The sequence below is a fragment of the Caloenas nicobarica genome, chromosome 14 (assembly GCF_036013445.1).
Source record: "Caloenas nicobarica isolate bCalNic1 chromosome 14, bCalNic1.hap1, whole genome shotgun sequence".
In the NCBI taxonomy this organism is placed as follows: domain Eukaryota; kingdom Metazoa; phylum Chordata; class Aves; order Columbiformes; family Columbidae; genus Caloenas; species Caloenas nicobarica.
This window is the reverse complement of record NC_088258.1, coordinates 10,463,858-10,487,292: the sequence shown is the minus strand read 5'-3', so window position 1 is coordinate 10,487,292 and position 23,435 is coordinate 10,463,858. Positions and strand designations below refer to the sequence as shown.

The window sequence follows — 23,435 nt, the reverse complement described above, 5'->3', positions numbered from 1 at the left end:
CCTGGCTTCAGGGTCTGCTCAGCACATCAGTTGGTGGGGAATGGCTGGAGAGGTTGGCTTGGCAAATGTTTCTGTGTGCAGCTCACTGACCTCTGAAACGGGGTCGGTTCGGGGTGGATAATTAAAAGCTCAGAGGGTGTGTTGGTAAAGGAGCCTGAGATTTGCTGGAGGAAGCCCAGCGCCAGGATGCGGTGGGAAGGTCTGGCGGGGCTGGTTTCGCTCCATTCCCGTGCCTATGGGAGGGAGGGCAGCGGTGACGGGTGCTGTGCTGCGGGGGTTCGAGCTGCACCGAGGCAGAGCACCCCAAACTGGACACCTCTGAGGGACCGGCTGCGTTGCAAACCCCGCGGTGGTGGGACGGGGAGATGGAAAAGGCTGGGCTGTGGGTTCCTGCGTGTTTGGGGCAGGCAGCCGTGCTGGAGCCGGCATCTTGCTGCTCCTTCAGGTGTCTGGTTAACGATGCAATTTGTAGTTCCTATAAGAAGCTTTAAACATACCTAAACACTGCAGATCAGCCCATTTTCTGATGTTTTCCCTACATGTGTCCCTGCAGCCATCCAGGAGCTCTTGCCCAGCGCTTGGGTTCCCATCTAGACCAGGTGCCGTTCAGCCCTGTCCCCAGCCCCCGCAGCAGGTCAGGTCCCCGAGGCTCTGCCGGCTGGAGAGCCCTGCTCGAGGTGCCAACCAGCATCCCCCAATGTGGCTGGCGAATCCGCCTACAAGCCCCCACGAGGCAGCGACCGCAGATTTCCGCCTGCTGAGCTTTGCAGCCCGACATCGTCCTGGTGTTGCTGGCGGTGGCTGCGATGCCTCCTGGTGTGGGATGGTCGCGAGTCCTCAGCAGATTCCCAAAGCACAGGGCGATGGATCTGTCCGGAGGCCAGTGGCTGCCGTATGAAAACCAAAGCCACCTCCTAGCAGGAGGAAGATCTGAGAGGCCAGGTCATGCAGAGAGGTGGTAAATATCTGTTATCTCCAGCCACCTTCATGCTGTGGCCATCCTGGGACTGTCCCTTCATCTCAGATCCCCTGGCAAGCTTCCTTTGGTCCCTGTTGGATTTCTAGGAGCAAAAGTGCGTATCTGTAATTAGAGCCAGAGGTGAGCAGAAACACCTGTGTCGAGTTCCGTGTTTTCCAATGTTGATATCAGGCAATTTGGATCTTGGAGCAGGATGCATGGTGATGAAAATCGCAGTGGCTATTTGGCAGAGGGTGCCTGTGCTCATGGTCAAGGACCTTCTAGCACGGTGTCTGTGGCTCCCAGGCACTGATGGGTTTTGGGCATGGACCCTCTGCTAACAGGTGTGGTGGGAGGTGGGGATGGCAGGACGTTGGGATGGTGGGACATCAGGTTGAAGCTGCTGGAAGGACACTTCAGTGTTGACTGGACATCCTCAGATGGGAGGCTTTGCCCTTGGGCTCTTGGACCGCACCAGGCAAAACGAAAGCATTAATGCCAAGTTCTTGCCGACAAAATCCCCGGTTTCCCTCCCTGGGGCTTGCAGATGCCATTGATCAGTTTGGCTGGGCAGCTTCCCACCCATCCTCCAGCTCCTTCTCCTGGTGCCCTGGGGACACGGGCAGCAAGGCTGGGCAGACACAAGCCATCGCTGGACCACTGCTTCTCCAGTTGCCAGTGGGGCAGGGGTGAGCACTTGTCTCTGCTTGATCCTGGCCAAGTGGTAGCTGCAAACTCGGGGCTGAGCTCCATGGATGCTACTTTCCATCCTCAGGCACGGGGGAGTGCGGCACTTCCAGAAGACGACTTGTCCCAGGAGCCTTGGGGTGGGCTTGGTTGCATCCTGGGAACACTTTGGATTTCTGTAGGGGTTACAGAGATTGGCTTTGAGTGGCCTCTACCCTTTAGACAGCTCATGTAAGAGCAGATAATGCCCTTCACCCTCCTACATTGCAACCTCCAGCATCACTAGGTGGTCCAAGAGCTGCATCTGAAACTTTTCTTCTGGAAGCAGAAAAAAATTACAGCTGCTGGATTGTTTCTTCTGCTGCTTTATGTCTTCTTCTGCTTTATTCTCCCAGTCAGATGCCTTTGAACCAGCTGACCCACGGCTGCTGGTTTCCAGCAGTGGGATCACATTTTGAAATAGCACTGGAGGACACCACCAAATAATCTCTGGTGTTAGGTCAGGTTTGTCGCAGCAAAGGGCTTTTTCTCAGCAGCCGTGTTGCAGGGGAAGAGCTGTGGGGAACAACGCTGCAAGCAGCACAACCTCTGTGCATTTTGGCTGTGTTCATGTTGCACAGCAAAGATGAGAAATGCAGGGACTGCTGCGTGCAAAGGCTTAATTGAACTTTCCAGGCCAGTTAGCAACAAGAAGACATCAAAGGGTGAAAATTTCTCTGTGAATTGCTCACTGAGCTCCTTTAATTTATGGTATCTTAATTCACCAAGCCACTGCCAGGGGGGTGAAGGGCAAGGCAAGCTGCTGCCACAGCCCTGCTGCTCCCTGTGTGGAGAAAAGGGCTTTGCTGTGGGGCCACCGTCACTGCTGGGGGAAGCGTGCAGGGACCGTGGCATTTTCCTCTCCACCTTATCTCACGAAACAATTGGACTCAGTGAGCGGACACACTTCCTAAAAATATAACGCCAAACCCCCTGCATGGTTTGGCAGCAGCCGGGGGAAGGGAGCAGGTAGATGCTCCTTCCCCAGGCAACGATTCACCAGTGTTGCTGAAAGTGGAGCTCTGCAACAGGATGTGGTGTTGGCCACGCTCAGCAAGCCCTGGCAGAGCCTCTGCGTGCTGGTGGGGTTCGAAACTGAAACGGCTCTTCACTGCTCTGCCTGCTGCCCCACAGCTTCCTCCACAACACAGAGAAGGAAAATGCACAAGAAGTTCACAGTCCTGCTGTCCCTCCAGTGACAGTGGTGGCACTCAGGTGCTCAGTGCGTGGTCCGTGGGTGGCACAGGGGCAGCGTCAGGGCAATTAATGCGGTCACTCTGCCTGAGAAAGGCTCCAGCGTCGGTGGTGGTGAAGGCACCACGTTTGTAGCACGTCAGGTCTGGGCAAAGGTGCTGCAGCGTGGTGGTCCTGGCTCTTCCACTGCCAGGTCCACAGCACCACGGACTCTGGTCTCAGCCAAAAGCTGAGGAATGGACCCTTGGCTCAACCACAGCACCATGTTAGCTCAAGGTGGGCTCCCTCCCTCCCATGTTGCTCCTGGTGTTTTTCTTCTTCTTCCACCAGGAACATGGATAAAGGCTGAGGAAACTCAGCTGGTGCTGTGAGCATCCGTGGGGACGCGGGGTGGTCCATGGGACGGCTGTGCTGCTGCCAACACAGCGCTCCTCACCCAGGGATCACCCATGTCACGGGAGGCCTCTGATGGAAGGTGAGTGGTGGTTGGGCAGCTGAAGATCCATCCTGTTGGTGGAGTTTCAGATTCAAAACTGGACCAAGGCGGGCCAACAAGGCGTAAGGGTTGACAGCAGCTCCTAGTCCAGGGGCTTGGGGACCGCTGTGCTGGCACAGGGGGAAGGGCTGTCTCCAAAGAGAAATTATTTTGCTTAGACTTTTGTCTCTGCATGGGCTTGGTTTCCAGGAGGAAATGTCATTTTCATGATTGTGTTCGTTGGTTTCTTTGACTCCAATTTCAATAGCTGCTGCCTTGACCAAGCAGCTCCTAACAAAACAGCCTGCCACAGCTTTGGGGTGGCATAATCTCAAGGAAGACTTGAGCAGGTCACTCTGAAGGGATTTAGTGACCCCTGCTACCCTCAGAATCAGACGGGGTGCTCCATTGCTGCCTTTCCCCATCACACCCGACCAATGTGCCCAATGCTTGTTCCAGACCCAACTCTCCTGCTCTCCTCTCCCACAGAGGCTTGGATCAACCGCTACCGCAAGCAGCTGGTGAGGTCCATCTCACCACAGTTCCTGGAGGAGATCATCTGCTACCTGCGGAGGCTGGACCTCCTCACGGCGGAGGAGGCCAGCCGGGCGCAGGAGGCGAGCTCCCTGCCCGAGCAGGTGAGGGTGGTGGTAGACGTCCTGGCTGGCAAGGGCAGCTACGCCTCCCAGTCCCTGCAGACATTCATCGAGACCACCAATTCCCAGCTCTACCTTCACATCACTGTCTATGGTAGGCAGTCTACTTTGGACCCAAGGAGGGGTGTCTGCACACATGTCGTGGCTGTGGGTGCTTGCTGGAGCACCTCAAGATGTGCGCAGAGCTGGGCAGCGTTGGCGGCTCCCATGGGAGTGTTCCTGCAAGTGACGGTGCCATTTCAGGATCTCCGCTGGGGAAGGACACAGCCAGGGAGTGACAAGGGCTCTCTGACAGGTCTGAAGGACCTTCCTCCAGTCCCCTCACTGCCCTTAGCACACCTCTCTGGGCAGCCTGAGGAGTCTTTAATGTCCTCAATGTCCAGATCACACCAGTCACTCCCAGCAGCTGGGCTGGGAACAGGGGGACAGCAGGAGGAGGACAGCTGGGCATCCCTGACCCCATCTCTCAGTGGCTGCCCCAAGTTCAGGCTCTCCTTGCAACCCTCTTGCCAGGAGAGGTTTCCCTGGTTTCCTTCCTGGTTGGAAGGCTCCAGCCTTGGCGGGTGTCTGCTCTGAATCTCTCGCAGCACCATCCCCTGCTTGTTCAGCCTTTGCTGGAGAGTTTAATATGCTGTACCAGGGTCATGGTACCTGAGCCAGCTGAGTTGGACAGGTCCAGAGATGGTCACCAGGTTCAGCCAGGAGTCCAACTCATCACATGAGTCCATGGCAATGAGGCAAGGCTGAGGTCAAGCCGGCAGGTCAGTCCAGAGGTCAGGATCAGGTCCAGTGAGGGCAACCAGGTTCAGAGTCCAGTGGTCACTAGGCAAATGCAGAGCGATGGGGTCTGAGATCAAGAGCCACATGAACAAGGTCCATAGCAGGCACAGGCATGATGGTGCTGTAGATAAGTACTCCTACAACAAAGCTTAGGCAGGGGCTGGAGGCCCAGGGCTGAGCTTAAATCGGCTCCTGGACCAAGGGGTGAGGCTGATTTAAGCCTCAGTGCCCTTTGGGCCCTGGCACACACTTTCCTGCCCTCTGTGCATGGGCTTGGCAGGAAAGTGAGGCAGCATCTCTCGTTTGTATTCATAGTTACCATCCTCCTCCTCACCTCTGCTTTAATTTCTCTCTGTGCAGAACCTGTGGTGCAGAAGCACCTGGAGAGCCTCCAAAGCTACTATGGGAACGGCTTGGACACGGGTCCCCTCCAGCGACTCACGAACCTGCTGCTGGTGGAAGGCTTGACCGATATCCAGCAGAAGGAGCATGACATCCTGCAGATTGAAGCCACCAAAGGCCTACGAAGTGTATCTAAGAGCATCTCTCTGGAGAAGCTCTTCCTGCCTCTCTCCAAGCTCAGCATCCCACCTCGGATCTCTGTCACCATCGGAGTGGCCGGGATTGGCAAAAGCACCCTTGTGAAGCTGTTTGTCTACACCTGGGCAAAAGGGGAGATCAACAGGGACATCATCTTTGTGCTGCCCCTCACCTTCCGGGAGCTCAACACCTATGAGAAGCTCTCTGCTGAGAGGCTCATCTGCTTGGCGTTCCCTCACATCGCTGAGCCTAACTGCATCTCGGCAGGAGCTGCCAGGACCCTCCTGATCCTCGACGGCTTGGATGAGTTCAAAACGCCTTTGGATTTTTCCAACACGGTAGTATGCACCGACCCCAAAAAGGAGATCCAAGTGGACAACCTGATCACCAACATTATACGTGGCAACCTGCTGCAGGAGGCTTCTGTCTGGGTCACGTCGCGGCCAACAGCAGCCAGCCAAATCCCCGGCGGGCTTGTTGACCGGATGACAGAAATACGAGGTTTTAGAGCAGCAGAGATGAAGGACTTCTTGGACCAGATGTTCCTTGACAACAGAGACCTGTCCAGCCAAGTCCTGCATCACATCAGGGCTAACAGGTCATTACACATCCTGTGCACCGTTCCTGGCTTTTGCTGGATTTATGGCTCCTCAATCGGTTATTACCTAAAAAATAGCACAAATCAATCCCAAGAAACAACCGTTGTGCCTAGGACCCTATCAGAAATCTACTCCTATTATTTTAAAATGGCTCTGAGCAACGACTGGCCAGAAAAGCCAAGAGAAACGCTCAGGATCGAGCAGGCTGTGAACAATAGCAAGAAGATAGTGGGCAGCCTGGGCAGACTGGCCTTCTATGGGCTGCTCAAAAAGAAATATGTGTTTTACGAGCAGGACATGAAGGCGTACGGCATTGACCTTGCCTTGCTGCAGAGCAGCTTGTGCAGTCGCCTCCTGCTCAAAGAAGAGACACCATCCTTCACAGCCTACTGCTTCTCCCACTTAACCATACAGGAGTTTCTAGCGGCTATTTATTATTACACGGCTGCCAAGCGGGCAATATTTGACCTCTTCACTGAGAGCGGGATGTCCTGGCCCAAGTTGGGGTTCCTCAGCCACTTCAAGAGCGCTGTTCAGAGGTCACTGCAGGCAGAGGACAGGCAACTGGACGTCTTTGTGCGTTTTCTCTCCGGGCTCCTTTCCCCGCAGGTGAACAAGCTGCTCTCTGGGTGGCTGTTGGTGAAGGACGAGCACAACAGCTTCAGGAACCAAGCGATCAGCTTCCTCCAGGGCTGCCTGAACACCGACTATGTCATCTCCTTGCGGACGGTGAACACCGTGCACTGCCTGTATGAAATTCAGCACATGGAGATCGCTAAGGCTGTGGAAGAAGCAATGAAGAACGAGAGCCTGGCCGGGATGCTCACCCCTGTGAACTGCTCTGCCCTGGCTTATCTCCTGCAGGTCTCTGATGTCTGCGTGGAGGAGACGAACCTTTCCAGCTGCCTCACCTACAACGTCTGTAAGAGCCTGCTCCCCCAGCTCCTCTTCTGCCAGAACCTCAGGTGAGTCCTGGTCAGATTGCACTGGGAGAAGCAAGCAGGGATGCCGGGCTGTGACTCAGAATCCCAGGTGTCAATTGGAGACATGGGTCCACCATCATTGTCCATCAGCAGAGAGCTGCCCTGGGGATGGCAGTGGGTCAGCTCTGCTTCTGTGCTTGAGTGTTTCCACCTGTGATGGGCAGATGCCCTGGGAGGGTGATTCCTACTCCACTTTGTTATCCAAGTGCTTGCTTTTGCTCTTTCCTTGTATCTACTCCAGGCTGGACAATAATCAGTTCAAGGACAACGTGATGGAGCTGCTGGGCAGCATGCTGAGCGTGAAGGACTGCCAGATCCAGAAGCTCAGGTAGGACCTGGCCAGGGGCAGATGGGCTGTTCCTGGGGGTGCGGAGTGGAGCTGGGGGCACCTCGAATCCAGGGTGAGTGTCCTCTGGGAACGTCTCTTCCACTGGCTCCCCAGGGTGCCTAGTGACAAGGACAGCCCCACACGATCTCCTGCACCCAGGCACGGTGACCTTACCCCCTGTGTGCCCACAGTGGCTGGGCAGGCTGTCTCGTCCAGCCTTCCTGGGACTGCTGCCTCCTCACTATTCCTAAAAATTTGTGTAGAAATCCATGGATTATCCTGACAAACTGCTTCCCAAGGTCATGGCTGTTTGCTGGACACCCAAGGCTCCACATGGAGCATCTGACATATAGAGGGGACGGGTCCCCGACCCATGTGCAGGCAGATGCCTCAGCCCAGACAGATGGATCCCCACTTTACCCACCTCCCTGCCCTTCTTTGTGGCTGCGCATGGAGTCCCCCATGCGGCCATCTAAGCTCCCTTTTCACAACACAAATGAATTTTAAATCTAGAAACTGCCCTTGCACCCTGTCCTTGCAGTCCCCTGCCTGGTGTCCACCCCAGGAGAGCAGATCTTGGAGCATCCACCACTTTGTGTGGTTTTACCTCAAACCAAACACTCCCCATGGCTTTCCTCTCTTCACCCATCCCGGATGCAGCCTACGCGAAAGCCTCTTTCTCCCCTGAAAAACGCGATTTTTCTTTTTTCTGGGCAGCTTGGCAGAAAATCAGATCAGCAATAAAGGAGCCAAAGCACTGGCCAGGTCGTTGATGGTGAACAGGAGCCTGACAGTGCTGGAGTAAGTGTCCCCCCTTCACCAGCTCCCTCCACGCACGTGTTCCCCACCGGGAACCATTCCCATGCAGCAGCAGGGCCGGATCAAGGTTAGGCTTTGCTAACCTTGGCTTTTCTGCCCATCTCACCCCAGCCTGCGGAGCAACTCCATCGGCCCCACTGGAGCAAAAGCACTGGCTGACGCGCTGAAAAAAAATCAAGTCCTGCTCTCCCTGAAGTAAGTCTCGACTTCTGCAGCACCTCTGGAAGCAGATCCACAGGACAAGCCCCCTCCAGCCCTCTCCTGTCCCATCGAGGTTTTCCCCACCTCAAGGGCCACCAGGCAGGGACACCCTGGGCACAACCTGGTTTGGTTGTGCTGGGCAGGATGTGTGAGTGCAACTGGCAGACACCTGGTGACCACGGCAGCTCTGGGCCAGAGATGTTGGGACCCTCCTGCCTCTCAGCTTCTGTGGGTTGATGTTGATGTTGAGGTTGAGGTTGAGGTCTGGGTCCAGGTCCATCCCTTGGGTAGGAGCTCACAGAGTGCTGGTGCACAGGAGCAGGCATCTCCCCTGGGAGAGGAGGGAGGGATGCCACCCAGACAAGGATGCTCAGGGTCTGGACGTCCTTCTCACACCAGGGATGGGGACGATCAAATGCAAGCGCAGGTGACCACCACCCTGCATGGCGCCTTGTCGCACTGTGGTGGCCGCCACGCACAGCTCCGTTCCTCTCTCCTTGCAGCCTGCAGCACAACGTCATCAAGGAGGATGGTGCCACCTTCCTGGCTGAGGCCCTGTTGACCAACCACAGGCTGATGACCCTGCAGTAAGTGACGAGGACCTGCTGTCCCCCCTCCCAGCCACCCAGCAGACTGAGGTGCCACCGACAGGGATGTGGCACCTGATATTCACAGGTGCCTTCCTCACCTTTGCAGCCTGCAGAAGAACGCCATCGGAGCCCACGGTGCCAGGAAAATCGCCGAGGCGCTGAAGCAGAACTGCAGCCTGAAGGAGCTGACGTAAGAGCAGCACGAGGCAGAGGGACGGTGACACCAGCGCCACGTCTCCTGGGATCTGCGGGCAGGAGTGATGGGCGGGGGCTGGACCATGAGCAAGCAGGACGGGCTCTGCCAGCTTTGCCATGGGGGTTGGCGTGCGTGGAGGGGGTGAGGACCTCAGCGCTGCTTTCAGAGCAACCCCACGGAGATGCTCTCCATACCTCTAGGGATGCAGGGAGCCACATAAAGAACCGAGAGGTCAAGCCTTCCCTCCGGCAGAGGCAGGCAGCAGGTCTCCAGGCCCTGTGGATACGTTAAAAGCTATTTCAGTTCAAAACAAACATACAAGAGCAGAGGTGTTCGTAGGCTGGAATGAGACTAGCAGGTTCATGCTCGTTGCTGGAGCAGAAAGAGCCTGGGGGAGATCATAGAATCACGGACTGGTTTGGGTTGGAAGTGGCCTTCAAAGCTCATCTAGTCCAACCCTCTGCCATGAGCAGGAACATCTTCAACTAGGTCAGCAGATCTCAGTAACGCCAGTTCTTCTTGTGTCTTAGACTCTCCAGCAACGCAGTAGGAGACAATGGCTCAGTGGCCTTGGCGGAAGCTCTGAAGGTGAACCACAGTCTGCAAAGCCTCGAGTAAGTCCCTCCTCCACACCTGCCAGGGACGTGGCTGCCCCAAAGTGACGGCAAACCCCGTCACCTCTGCTCGATGGAGCCGGTGCTGCCATGGTGAGCAGGAGATGCTGATCCTGGCTTGGCTGCTCCCAAAGTTGGTCCTTTACTGTTGGCTCCCCTCAACTCCTGTGGCTGAGAGATGCCTGTTTCTCAGTGAAATGGGCAAATGGGCGCTTTTCACCCCAAACACCACTCTCCAGTGCAAAAGCTGGCCCGTCCTCACATCTTACCTGTTTATCTCAGTCTCCAGAGCAACTCCATCAGCAGCGCTGGGGTCATGGCGCTGACACTGGCTCTCTGCACCAACAAGGGACTCATCAGCCTCAAGTAAGTGACAGTCCCTCCAGCCACCCTGGCCAGAAGCTGCTGCCAGGACACGGGATGTGAGAACTTCATTGTGCCCGGTTGTTTCCACAAGTGCTCTGGGATGCTGAAAGCAGCCTCTGTCCCTCCTCTGGCTGCGAGCATCTTCTCTCCATTGTCCCCTTGGGACATAATTGCTTCAGCCGTGTCTGGCAATGAAAGGATGGCAGCAGGGATGGGAGGCTGGGACAAAGCACCAGTGGCATTGATGCTCACAGCTGTAGAGTGCCCAGGGAACGGAGATGCAGATGCTGGTGGGGATGCAAGTCAGACAGACTGCCTGTTGCAATAAATGGTCTCAGCCTCAGAGTGGGGGCTGTGGGGGTGCAGCTGATGTCCTCCCCAGCCCTGTGTCTTTCCCCAGCCTGCGGGAGAACTCCATCAGCAAGGACGGGGGCCCTGCCATCGCCCGCGCCCTGCGCATCAACAGCACCCTCAGGAAGCTGGAGTAAGTCCCATGGGCCCCAGGAGGGCACCCACGCTGCTGCAGTGTTGCTGGAGTTGTCCCAAACTCTGTGTGTGTGATTTGTGTGCTCTGTCCCCTACCTCTAGCTTAGCGGCGAACCTGCTGTATGACGAAGGCGGCAAGGCCATCGCTTTAGCGATGAAAGAGAACCAGGCGCTTACGTCCCTCCAGTGAGTTTCCCCTTGGACGTGGATGGTTTTGAAGCCCCTTGCATGGATGCGGGGCAGGGACACCAATCCTGCAGGAATCAGGGCATCTTCGCAGCACTGGACGTCACCTCCTGTTCTCTCCTGTTTGCAGCTTGCAGTGGAACTTCATCCAGGCAAAAGCTGCCACGGCCCTGGCACAAGCACTACAGTCCAACAGCAGCCTGGCCACCCTCGAGTAAGTGGGGACACGGGTGGGCAGGTCCTGGGCAGCGTCTTCCTATTGGGACCTGTCCCAGGACTCTGCTCACACTGCTCCAGGAGAGGCGGCTTTGCCTGCTGCCTCCTCCTTGCGCTCCTGTCCATCCTGTGTCCCCATCACATGCCCCTGGCTGGGGATGCTGTAGGCACATGGTGCTCCGGGGACGCCCAAGCCATTTGGGGAAGCCCAGCACACTGTGCCCTGCGCTCGCTGCCTGTCCCCCTGCCCTGGGTGCCCGGGCCATGGGCAGACACGGCACTTGCATGTCTCAGCTTGCAGGAAAATGCCATCGGAGATGAGGGGATGGCTGCCCTTTCCACCGCACTGAAGGTCAACACAACCCTGTCAGATCTCCAGTAAGTACCCAGGCTGCCGCATGGCCCTGGCATTGCAGCTGTCTAATTAGCTTGTCTAATTAGCATACCACGGCCACCTCATGACATGTGCTGAAGGATCCTTGTTCTCTTGCAGCCTGCAGGTTGCTTCAGTTGGTGCAACTGGTGCTCAAGCCCTGGCAGAGGCCTTGATGGTCAACAAGAGCCTACAGATCCTGGAGTAAGTGCTCAGTGGGGCCACCAAGTCCCCACGGCTGCGACACTGCTCCCTAGGGGTGTCCGAGACCCTGGTCCTTAGCTCAGCACCACTCCTGTGTCGTGTCCTACCACACTTGGCTTGCCTGTCCTTTGACTTGCTGGTGTGGGGCCACCTCTCCCACCTCCTCCTCTCGCCCAGGGCCAGCACTGGGCCATCCCGGGCTGTCCTTCTTCACCACCTGCCTTCCTCCGCAGCTTGCGGGGCAACTCCATTGGCGTGGCAGGGGCCAAGGCGATGGCCAACGCACTGAAGGTGAACCGCAGCCTCCGCTGGCTCAAGTAAGTACCCGCTCCCTGGGGTGGGAGCCAAGAAGAGCCTTTCCAGACCTTCCTGGAAGGAGCAGCGAGGGGACGGCCAGGCCAGCAGCTCTCAGTGGGGCAAATCCCATAGCTGGTGGTTTTCCCCAGTGCCCATGCCGTGCATTCCCTCCTGGTGGCCACATCTCCTTGGCCAGTGCTTTCTGACCCTCCCACCTTCTGCAGCCTGCAGGAAAACTCCCTGGGCATGGACGGAGCCATCTGCATTGCCACCGCTCTGAAGGGCAACCATGGCCTTACCTACGTGAAGTAAGTGGCTGCTGAGCTGGACGGTAAGGCAGGGACAGGGTGACCACAGGAACTGTCAAGGGACCTTCCTTGCCACTGGCACTGCCATTCCCGGCTGCCCTACAGGAACCTCCCCAGTGGGGCAGGGGACAAGGGCACCCTGTGCTCCTCCCGGTGTGAAGCCACCATCCCTGCACAGTTCTAGACCCCACAGCTCCTCTCTGGGGATGCGCCTGGGGCAAAGAACCATCCCAAAAGCCAAATACTCTCCAAAACATCATGGGGACGGGCTGGCTCAGCCTCTCCAGCTCCCCAGGGGCTTTCTTAAGCTTCTCACCTGGCTGCCTCAGGGCTCTCAAACCCAGAGTCCCCTGTGATCGGGGTCCCTGCAAGAGGTCCTGGATGGCATGGGGAGTGTGCAGATGATGCTGCTGCACAGCTGGGCAGCATCTCTTGTACCCACCAAGGATCCTGCTCTGCCTCATGTCCGAGCCTCAACTCCTCTTCCCTTTGCTCCCAGCTTGCAGGGGAACCGCATCGGCCAGTCGGGAGCCAAGATGATCTCTGACGCCATCCGGACAAACTCGCCCGACTGTGTCGTGGACGTATGAGGGTGCCTGGCCGCAGTGAGGAGATGGCCTGGTGGGTCCCTTTGGCTAAGGGGACTCTGCAGGGAGCTGCTCAGCCCTCCACCCGCCCATCCTGGGGGGAAAAGCTGGGGCAAGGAGAGCTCCTGAGCTCCCCAGCACGGCCCAGGAGGACCGGGGGCCTCCAGATCAGCAGTGCAGGGGGTGAAGACTCGCTGGTGTTGAAAGCTGAGGGATGTGTGACCACATCCCTGTTCATCCGGGCCCTGGGGGAGCTTCAAGGAATGGGCAAAATGCAAAAAGGAGGGAGGAGGGGGCAGATCCCACATACCAGCCCTTCATGTTCTTGTGGGTGACTTATCTGCCACACCAGCAGCAGTGACCCCTCCTGTGATCTCCACGGGGTGACAATGCTATGCTCAGACCCTGCCCTGGACGGGCGCATCCCAACCACCCCACAGCTCTGCTCTCGTCCCAGCCTGTGTCATTGTGGGCAAACACTGCAGCACCCCAGCCAGGGCTCCGCTCCCCAGGGCTCATCTCTCTCTAGTTCCGGCAGGTGAAATACGGGCAGGATTCACAGCAGCCCCTTCTCACCTGGCTGCGCACAGCTGGGTCCTGCAGGATCCCCTGGAAATCCCAGAGACAAACACGAGGTTTGCGGTTTCCTTGTTCAGATGCGAGTGCTGCTCTGGACCTGGGCACTGCAGAGCAGCCAGTGTGACCTGTGCTGTTTGCTGTGCCGTCGGTAACGGGTTGGTGCTGGCTGAGCCCAATGGAAGCGTTTGGTAGTGCTGTTCTCTGTCAAAGCCTCTGGCAAGAGACAGTCGTCCCACAGCACAGGAGTGGAACCATCTAGAAAGACCTTGGGAAATAAAGAGCCCTCAGGGTAACAGGAGGAGGAGTGGGAGGGTGAATGTAAGAGGAATAGCTCTGCACACATCCTGGTGCCACACCAGGACTGCCTTATCACAGAGTCCTGCCTCTCAAGTTTAGGCTGGACTTCTTGGGTCTCCTGCTGTTGTCATCGGTGACAATCTGTGTGACCTTGGGATGTGTCTTCCCAATATCTCAGCCGCAGGCCAGGTCCTCCCCTAGTAGGTCACCCTTTGCAGGCAGCTGCTGAAAGCAGAGGTGCCAGGAGATGCCCTTGGGTGCATGGCAGAGACTCAGACACTCTCCAGAAGGTGCCAGATTTGCAGGTGGACCAACCCCCTCAGAGTCCCCCCGGCTCCAGCCACCGTCCCCTCTCCCTGCTCCCCCCTAGCCGGAGCCCACCTGAAGCTGCACTGCTGCTGCAGTCAGCCCAGTGAGTGCTGCTGTGGGCTGATCCTGGAGAAATGCAGTGCTGAGCTGTGCGATATGTCTGTACTTGGAAATAAATTGGTTACGAGCTGAGAAGATGCCTTGTGCTGCCTTCCTGTCTTGGTTGTGCATGATGTGACATTCTGGGTGCGCTGTGCTCCACTGCCCTGGCGGGAGACCCCACACCCTGTGCTGGTGTGACGAGGGCTCACGCTTTTCCATGGGGCGTCAGGGGCTGACGCACACTCTCCAACAGGACACAGTGACGTGGAGTGATTTAAGTCCTGCCTCTTTCACCATTATTTCTTGGCAGACTGAGGCTTGGGGCCAGCTCTGCCAAAAGCCTGTGCCTAACCTTGAGCTGTGACCTTATCCGAAATCGCAACGGGGAGAGCGATCGACGACACCAAGCCACCTCCTGTGCGCTGGAGCTCCAGGAAACAGGGTTAACAACAATTTGAAATACATTTAATCCATCTGTCTGCATACACACATACCCAGCTATACACAAACACTTCTGAGAGGAAAGCTCAAGTGCTCAGAGGCTGCATTTCCACTGGCAACTGGGGTGGCTGCTGACTGCTGCTGTTCCAGCCTGGTAAAAGAAGGTGCAATGTGAAGCACAGCTTCCCTCAAACCCAGCCAGCTGTGCTGAAGGGCTACGTGGCAGCACTGCCTGAAGAAGCTCTGGTTCTGTGCCACAAAATATTAAGTCGGCTTTCCATTTCAGCCTACAAGAAATACCATAGAAAACTGTAACTCTGAAACTGCAGCCCAGACGTGGAGACTGGGCCCCATCTCATGGGAAATCTCTCTCACAGGTCAGGGACATGTCAGCACACAGCGGGGACCAGAACAGGTTCCCTGCATAATATGGAAAAAATGCTTTCAGAACAGGTCGTAAAATCAGGATATGCTCATCCCTTGGGAGAAGGATGTGGTGAGCAGATGCACTTTCTCACTTGGTGTGGCAGGATCACCATGATGGTTTTGCAGCAGGTGTCTAGCGCCAAGAACAGCATCTTCTGTCTCTGCTGTCTTTGAAGTGAGGTCAAAATGCCAACTAACTTTGCAGGGTGCAAGGAGGTGTTCTGTCAGCCAGTTCAGCTCAAGCCTGTAAGACTGTGCATTTCAGCATGTCGCTGCTCCCACAGACATCCCGTTACTACACAAAAACTGCACTGTATTTACCTGTAAGCTTTTGTCCCACCTTGCCGTGACATTTCAAGCTCTGAGCTCTGTTGATGGGGAACTGCCTTGGATGTGAAGGTTCCACCCTGGGGCCAGAGACGTGGAGAGATGAAAAAGCTCTTGGTTTTTCAAGTAACTCACGTGTATTCCTTCCTTCAGCACAATAACAGGGGGGTTGGACCTGACTCTGGACTTGAGATGGAGGGGAAAGCAAAGCACTTTGCTGATGTGAAAAAAGGGAAGGGCAGGAAAACAGCCCGGGCTTATCTGCCCTGATGAACACACACCAGAATGAACTCTTCTAATCAAGCACTGATTTCTGCTCCCATGAAGACAAATTCTGACACTAGACCAGAGCTAAAAGGAAAGAGGCAGCACACTAGACAAACAGCAGCTTTTGTGTTCCCCTGAATACACTTTCACTGATGGCATCAGTCTAACTTGCTGAACAAAAGCCCAACTTTTGGCACATTTGAGTGCCTGAATCTTGGTCCACCCCAGAAGTACCAGTATAATTAAAGGGCTAATTTCTTATGGGTTTAGTTACAGCACTGTCTTGCATGACTGCTCTCAGAACACCGAAGGGTGAGAACAATTCCCGCTGACATAGCAGAAATACTAAGAGATGCTGCACTGAGGGTGGTATTTGAGGACCCCTTCACCAGTTTCCCACTCCCTTACTGCCACTGGTGCTGATCTTTGTGAAGGCAAGACCTTGATTAAGTAAAGAATATGTTTAGGATAAACAGATTTAAGCCAGACTTAAAATCTGTTTAAGTGTATTCCCAGAGCAGTTTTTCATCCAGTTTTATTAAGCCAAAAAAATCTGTTTGGACATAATAAAATGCAGGGAAATCAAGCACACAATGCTCACTGGAGTGCAACTTTTGGCACAGCAGTGCATGAGGGCCAGTTCTAATGCAATTATGGAAATAACCGCACTCCACATTACTGTGATTCTCATTATGGATAATCTGCTCATGATTTGAGAGTCACAAGACTGGCAATCCAAGTTTAATTTTCAAGTTTAATGAACATTATTTACCCACTCTTGAATTCATACTGACAAGCACTTTTCAAGTGGCAGGATATCAGCTCCTGGCCTGCATGCTCTCCAAAGCTTGTATTTCCAGATGTCTCCTGGTCCTGCTACTAAAGGGTCAGAAGTCATTATCACTTTCCTCTAGTGGCTCTGGCTTTCTTGCTCGGTGACCAGATTTGCTTGGGGAGATTTCCATGCTGTCATCTTCCATATCATCCTCCTCTTCATCTTCATCCAGGTCAATCTCACTATCCCCCGACTCCTCCTGCAGGAAAGTGAGCAGAATTCACAACCAGGTCAGTTCTAGGATGGCAAAGCATCTTTGTCAGCTCAACAGTAAAGACCAGCACCCCTGGCTGATGTTTACTCTCTTCCTCTCCTGCACCCTGTACAATCGCACACCCGGGGGTGCTGGGGAAGGCTGTTTGTCTGGGCTGGTATGGATCTGGATTTGGACTTGCTCTGCGGAGCAGCAGGTTCTGCAAGAGGGTTTTGTCGCAGCTTGGGCTGCTGTGCTGCTGGCCTTCCAAAATAACGAAAAGCCAGAGCTCAGCTGCCTCTGGGAGATAATGGCCCATGTGGCTTTCCCCAGCAGCTCCCCGCTTTGCCAGGCAGTGGCTGCTCCATTCGATTTATTGCAAACCTCTTTCCTCATTTCATGGGCCTGTCAAACTCCCTGACTTCTGCTGAATCTGTGGTATTAAAAACCTTGCAGGGTGTTTAACTTTAAAGTGATACCTATCGTGAGATGAAAGAATCAAGGCATAGTGGAAGAGAATTAACTGCAGGAAAGAAACCCACCTGTGCCTTGGTGACGATCTTGTGCTTGCCTGGCCGTGCTGGGGCAGATCTCCCCTTGGAGAACCAGAGTGGAAAGAACAGGGGAGGCAGAGCAGGAAAAAAAAAGTACAATAGCATAAAAGAAAACAGAAAGTAACCAGAGTGGGAGCAAGGGGAGTAGTCAGCAAAGCCAGGTACAGCTCATGCTTCATGTGGCACACCAGCAAGTGACAGAGGCTGGGCACACCGCTGCTGCCTCTCGGGCAGGCTGAAGCCTGCTCTCTTCTCCGCTCCATAACCTCATTAATTCTTTGAGGGGTTCAAACCAGACTCACTAGTTTCCTACCCTGATCTCAGACACATAGATGCCTGCAAGGATCCCTGTGCAAGCCTCTCAGCCCTGGCACCTCTTGAGATGCTGTATTAAGAGGGCAGAGCTGCAAGACAACCAAAGTGGCTGCAGCTGAGGACAATTAGAGGCTGAAGGCCTTGGCTTTCCACACCTGGATGTGCTGGGGCTGTGCCAACAGGGAGACATGGGAGAAAGCTGTGAACAGGAAAGTCCAAAGGAAGGAGAAATTGCAGAGAATGACTAAAGCTGGTCAAGGATGATCAGGCAGCACCATGACTAAGGTCACAGCATCTTTACCTACAGCACTGGCACTCCCAACCCTACCCAGAAATGTTCCTGAATGCCAATGGCACAAATCATTCCCCAGAAGGTAACAAACAGCCTTAACCACATCCAGTCAGGCTGAAACAAAAGGAGACCATGGCCTGCAAGTTCCTTTCCAGAGAAAAGGTGAGGATGGGCAAAAAGAAGGGCAGCTCGTCCCTCTCCAGCAAGAGACTTAACTCCCTTATCACTGTCGTGCCTCCAGGTCTCTCCAATGAACACTAACAGCAGTGGGGTCTTCTCTCTTCTGGCCCTGCCTGCAGGAGAAATAGTCTGCCCAGAGTCTCATGGCTCACTAAGCAGTGTCAGACAGCCATGGCAAATGGCTTTTGTACGTGGTGGCAAACATCAGGAGTTTCCCACTATCCCTATGTCCTGTAGAGGTGGATTCCCTCATCTGCTCTCCTCCCTTTTTAAGCCTCCTCCTGAGGATGCTGGAGTTACGCTCGCTCCATTAACCTCTGCTTCTGATCCAAGCCAGCACTTTGCTGCTCCCCCAGGGTCTGGTGTCTGTAATGGGCTTTTGTGAAAGGATTTCTGAAAAGCAAATTCTTTGTTTCAGAGAGGCTTAAATTTCTATCCTGCGAAGGCAGCAAAAGGCAGGGCAGTACTGAGAGACAGATAATCCCCTGGCAGCACAGGGCTTCTGTCTGGGCACAGAGAAGATGTCTGAACTCTAGTGTGGCCTCCTCATCTAGACAGGCAGTGCTGGGTGGGGTGGCTGCTGGACAGTGAGACAGAAAGGCTACATCTACACTAGGAAATTAATAGATGGCACAAGTTCAAACACAAATTCACAGTTGTCATTTTTAAGCATTTGTACGATTTCCTAGTGCCAACTAGCACTCTCCAAAACAATATTCCAACACCACTGGGGGAACAGGCCAGCCCCTCTGCTCCTGGGTGGCAGCTTGGATGCCAGCACCTTTTGGGGAGGAGAGCTTACTGTATGGATGCACACCATCACAGCAGCTGGCTTCAGCTTCCTTATACAGATGTAACCACTTAGGAGTACCCACAGGCACAGAAAGATTGCCCACATATGCCCAAGGCTGAGCACCACAGTCAGAATACACGTCTGCTGCACAAACCTATGTGCACCTGTTTAGCCACTATTCACTCACCAGGTCAACCGTAACCAGATGCGAAGCCCGCAGCCATGGGGCAGCTTTATCTGCAAGGCAGGGATCCCAAGGGGCACAGCTCACAGTTCTGCTCTCATCCCTGTCCTGTCATCTGGAGGACAGAAGGATGGATGCTGCTAGTACAGGCTACCGAGAGGGCTCCAAGGAGTGTATCTCTAGAGGGGATTTAGATCCACACATCTAGTTCCTGCTACACTGCACTGATCCCCTCTTCCCAGCGATCTGCCCAACAGCTTAACAAAACAGCTTTCCTGCAACCTGTGTGCCACTGGTTATGCTCTGCAGGCTGAGGCTAAGACACAAGGCAGTGCACAGACACTCCAAGAGCAAAAGAAAAAAAGGAAAATATGTGTCTATGCAGATGAGAGAGCAGTCAGCTGGAGGAAAGGAGGGGAAAAGCAGGCCTGGGGCATGAAGGATCAGCAGGTAAAAAGGTGTTTCTCTATCTCAGGAGAGGGCTGTCATTCTAAAGCACTGTCAGACAAGCTCTACAGGCACAAGGGATGGTTACTTACATCTTCCTCTGTGTCTCCACCTTGCATTGTTCCCACAACCCGTGTGCCAGCTCTTCCTGCAAGAGCAAAGAGAATCACCATAAAGCCTGGCTCATGATTAACACTGAGGGAGAATGAAAGATAAAGTTCAGAGTTTACGTTTTAGAGGACTAGTCAAATGGCAGTGAGAGGATGAGATCCCAGCACACGCTGGGTTACCCTCCTTGAGCCTCAGAGCTCAGCAGAAGGTAGAAAAGGGTTAGGCAGACAGTAATTCCAGTCAGGAAGGTATTTCCAGAGCTACCTCATGCCAGTATGACAGTTCTGACAGGACAAGAGGCAATGGACACATTAAGAAACAGGACATTTTATCTGAACACAAGAAACCACTTTTTTTTTTTTTTCTTTTACTGTGAGGGTGGTCAAACACTGGAACAAGGCTGCCAAGAGAAGCTGTGGAGCCTCCATCCATGGAGATATTCAAAACCCAACTGGATGCAGCCCTGGACAACTTGCTCAAACCTCCTGTTTGAGCAGAGGGGTTGGACTAGATGATCTCAAGAAGTCCTTTCTGTGCATTGGCATATTCCTTCCTCTGCTTTGGTACCCAGAGAGCAAAAGCCCATCTTTTCTGTGGGGCAAGGCTTCTGTCCTTTAGAGAGCTCACTGTGCTCAGATGCTTTCTGATATTCCAGCAGGGACTGATGTCTCACAGGAATCCTACGCAATGCCAAGGCAAACCTCAGGAATTCCTTGTTGAGAGTTGGATGAGTAAGTCTGAGGAGGGAGGTGGCGATCTCAGGGTTGTGAGGAGTTCACTGAAAAGTGAGAAGACGCTTGCACCTACCTTTGTTACTTTTGGTTATGTAGAGGCCATAAGGAATGAAGAAGATGCCAGCATGGTCTCCTTTGCTAGGAAGGGAGTCTGGAAGGTGTTGGGATGGGTACAGCAGGGTTGTGACAGGGGAAGTTCCATGTGTGGCCTGACGGGTGACTCAGCCCGGCTTCCTGCAGCCACCTGGAGTCACCAGCACCAACTGGATGCCTATTGAACAGTCCTGCTGTGACCACCGCATTTCACCATCTGCTTATCTCCTGTCATCACTGGTTTTCTCTATGCCAAATATGGATTTTTCCAATCTAGGCAAAATCTATTTTATTTTTTTTAGCACGAAAACAAAGTGACTTTTAAATATATCCTGTTGAACCTCTTTTGTACCTCCCAAAGTACAAAAGAAGATGGTCAATTTCATTCCCTTCACAGACTGATCTGGGTTAGTTGTAGCAAAAAGCTGACTAACTCACCCAGAAGTCACGAAAAAACCCTTGTTGTGTCAAGGCAGGTAATTTAAAGGGTCTTACGTCTTTAAATAAAAAGCAGTGTCCTCTATCCGTCTGGTTGCTGATAACACAGGCAGTGGGGATGGAATTATAAGAAGATTTCTGGGCAGCTGATCTTTCTTCAACCTTTAGAGACATGTTCTCTAATATATGCTAGACTAAACCATGTAAATTCAGAGACTGTTACAACTGACATCATTAAACAACCACAAACCCACATTTTTGCCCAGCATAGAGATTGCTCCAAGAGCCTAACTGCAATTTTGCTACGTAGAAGGCTCAGCATAAAGTGTTAGATAGGGAATTATTAACTCAAAGAAGAAAGCAGCAGGGAGCTCCTAAAATTTACTGGTAAGACAAAACTAAGAGAGATCCTGAATATAAAAGAGAATCAAGATATCACATAAGGAAAGCTGATGAAATTGGACAGTTCAAAAATGCCAACGGAAGAGCTTAGGGAATGCTAACAGGAGGTCTGCAGGATGCTGGATGCTGCTCTTCCATCAATGCAAACAGTAAGGACATCTCAAGGGCATTCATCTGCTCACATTTGGAGGAAGACAACAATCAGGTACTGCCCAGACTTTGATCCCTACATTGTTTAAGCCAGGAACACCTCTCTGAACTAGCGACTGCAGGCTCAGCAGGATCAGGTCCCGTAGCACAACCCTGGGATGCTCAGAGGAGACAGCCCAGGATGCAGAGGGCCTGGAGCTCCAGCTTGTGCACTGTGCTGTACACTAAACAAGAGAGAAAGCAAAATTTCCACATTGGTAGAAGAACTTCCATGACAAAGACAGAAGTGCTATTTTAACTTTCGGATGGTAAACCCCCAAGATTCCGTGTGTGGGAGCACGAGGAGGGACAGACGGCAACGGTGCATTTCCATGTGTACTGGGGGGAGGCAGGACCCAGGAGTCACCTGCCCAGGACAGGGAGGGCTGGCAGGTACGGGGGTGTTCATCCCTTGAAATTTCCTGGGTTCAATTTAGCTGGGCTCAGCTTGCAGCCACATTAGAGCTGCACCACTCTGGCCACAGAGGCTCACGCAGCTTCCAAGCGGGTGAGAGCCTGTTATGGTTACTTATAGAGAATGTGAATTCAGCCGGGACAGGCTGTACAAAGCGGTAATTAGCTAAAATGTTAGTAATGAACAGACTGTAATTCACTGCACCTCTGGATCCAAATCTAATCTCCATGCATCGCCGCAGTTTATAGCCACTAAGCTATCAAAGATCAGAAGTGAACGTGCATCCACAATTTTAAGCCTGCGAGCATTTGCCATTTTTCCTCTGCATGTGACGCTGCCATTGTACTAACCCGTGCAGCTGCCTACAATGGATCCACAGGACTGGCGTGATTTACATCTTCTTACCCAGCAGTGGGTATGTGTTAACCCTGTGCCTGACAGCAAGAAGTGACACTTAACCTGAGAGGTTAGGACAACCTACCATGAGGGAAAGGTAGATTTGCAGCTGAAACATTTTGCTCCCAGTTTGGAGATCTGCATTCAGTCTCCAGCTCTTAATGCAAATTCACAGCATGAGCTCAGGTAGGACACCTCCTTTCCCTCTGCATTACCTCTGCACACAGAAAATTGGGATAAATATTTTGCCTGATTTTTATCTTTCTGATCTGCATGCCCCTTGAGCACTGTGCTCTTAAGTGTGAGTGTAGCCCTTAGCACAAAGCCCTGATCTCAGCAGCATGTTCTAGGCATTGCCAAAGTACAATGATTAATTAAGCACACTATAGCTGCTGCCCAGGGTGAGCAGACTTCTACTTATTTCTTACACCATCATGAAAAGGAAATTTGCTCAGAAGCGAGTGACCTGTCTCCCACCATCTCAGACCTACAACCTGCCCTCCTTCTCCACGAGGTCCAGTGTCGCAATGGCCATAACACAGGCTGACCGCGTACAGAATCTGCTCCTCCCTCCCTGGGAGCATGTAACTTCGCTGACACAAAACACGCAAAGGCAGCTCTGTTGGGACCAGATGCCGCAATGGTGGGAAGAAGCTCTATTTCAAGCTAAAACAAATTAATTTCTGTGAATTCAAAACTGCAGCCGCTTTTTGGTGTTTCCAAAGACACTTGGTTGCCCACCATGTCCCCAGCTACATGAGCCTGGTAATACTGCCCAGCAGCTGCTGTATCAGGAAAATAAAGACTTTGTGGACTTTTAACTGGGGGGCAGGAATACACACAGAAATGTGTGAAAAATGAGAAGAGCAGTTATATCAGCTTTCTCCCTCCCCAGCTGAGTTTTCTCTCAGCGGCTCAGACACTTAGTATTGACTGTTTTTTCCCTCCTGCTTGACCTGAAGAGGGAAGAAAGAGATTAATTTGACTCTCCAAAATTCTTTTATAACATCTACAATTAGAACTTGATCTGCTTTACTAGAAAAGTATATTCACTCCAGGAGCACAGTCAGAAGGACCCACACTATGCCATGCCTACAAAGCTCCAGTCAGGATAAAATTGAACTTTGTAAAGTTCACAAGGAAGGAATTTGTTTTTAGAAGTCACGGATAGCAATACCAATTTGGTAGAGTTCTCTGAGAGCAGGTGCATTAGCGAAATTTTTTCCCTTGACTTCATACGTTATCAAACAGCTGGAGAACTTGAATCCTGCTAATGCACAGCCAAATCCCTTCCCTCCAGGCCCGTTCTTTATGCCTCAGCCCTCTCTCTCTGCCACCACCATTGTACGTGCGCTATCCATACCCACTCACCTCCTCACTTGCACAGACTTTGAATCAAGGCAAACACATGCAATGTGGTACCTTCAAACACCA

The 23,435-nt window shown here is 53.3% G+C and overlaps 2 protein-coding genes across 3 annotated transcripts in view; one reads left to right on the top strand and one right to left on the bottom strand.

Moving 5' to 3' along the window:
- The first annotated feature begins 3,327 nt into the window (after nt 1-3,327).
- On the top strand, nt 3,328-12,703 carry NLRC3 (NLR family CARD domain containing 3). Its single transcript, XM_065644947.1, has 18 exons — nt 3,328-3,353; nt 3,843-3,991; nt 5,150-6,893; nt 7,153-7,239; nt 7,957-8,040; nt 8,170-8,253; nt 8,763-8,846; nt 8,956-9,039; nt 9,576-9,659; nt 9,942-10,025; nt 10,426-10,509; nt 10,614-10,697; nt 10,828-10,911; nt 11,208-11,291; nt 11,407-11,490; nt 11,724-11,807; nt 12,012-12,095; nt 12,595-12,703. Exons 1-18 carry the CDS (start codon nt 3,328-3,330, stop codon nt 12,683-12,685), a joined length of 3,189 nt encoding a protein of 1,062 aa, XP_065501019.1. The 3' UTR covers nt 12,686-12,703.
- A 3,466-nt stretch (nt 12,704-16,169) lies between these two features.
- Nucleotides 16,170-23,435, bottom strand: part of CLUAP1 (clusterin associated protein 1) — a 58,494-nt gene continuing 51,228 nt past the window's right edge. The window contains exons 11-13 of one of the 2 annotated variants that reach the window (XM_065644934.1): nt 19,316-19,371; nt 17,001-17,054; nt 16,170-16,464 (exon numbers count right to left, since the gene is read on the bottom strand). In XM_065644934.1, the coding sequence (XP_065501006.1) occupies nt 16,318-16,464; nt 17,001-17,054; nt 19,316-19,371 (257 nt within the window). In that variant the 3' untranslated portion in view covers nt 16,170-16,317. The remainder of the gene's footprint in view (nt 16,465-17,000; nt 17,055-19,315; nt 19,372-23,435) is intronic. The other variant, XM_065644936.1, reaches the window with a different exon arrangement.

Excerpts from the sequence above, each read along its gene's own strand:
- NLRC3 (XM_065644947.1), top strand. The coding sequence starts at position 3,328 with ATGTCACGGGAGGCCTCTGATGGAAG. Across the intron at positions 10,026-10,425 it reads AAGGGACTCATCAGCCTCAA|CCTGCGGGAGAACTCCATCA; the intron begins GTAAGTGACAGT and ends GTCTTTCCCCAG. Across the intron at positions 10,698-10,827 it reads CAGGCGCTTACGTCCCTCCA|CTTGCAGTGGAACTTCATCC; the intron begins GTGAGTTTCCCC and ends TCCTGTTTGCAG.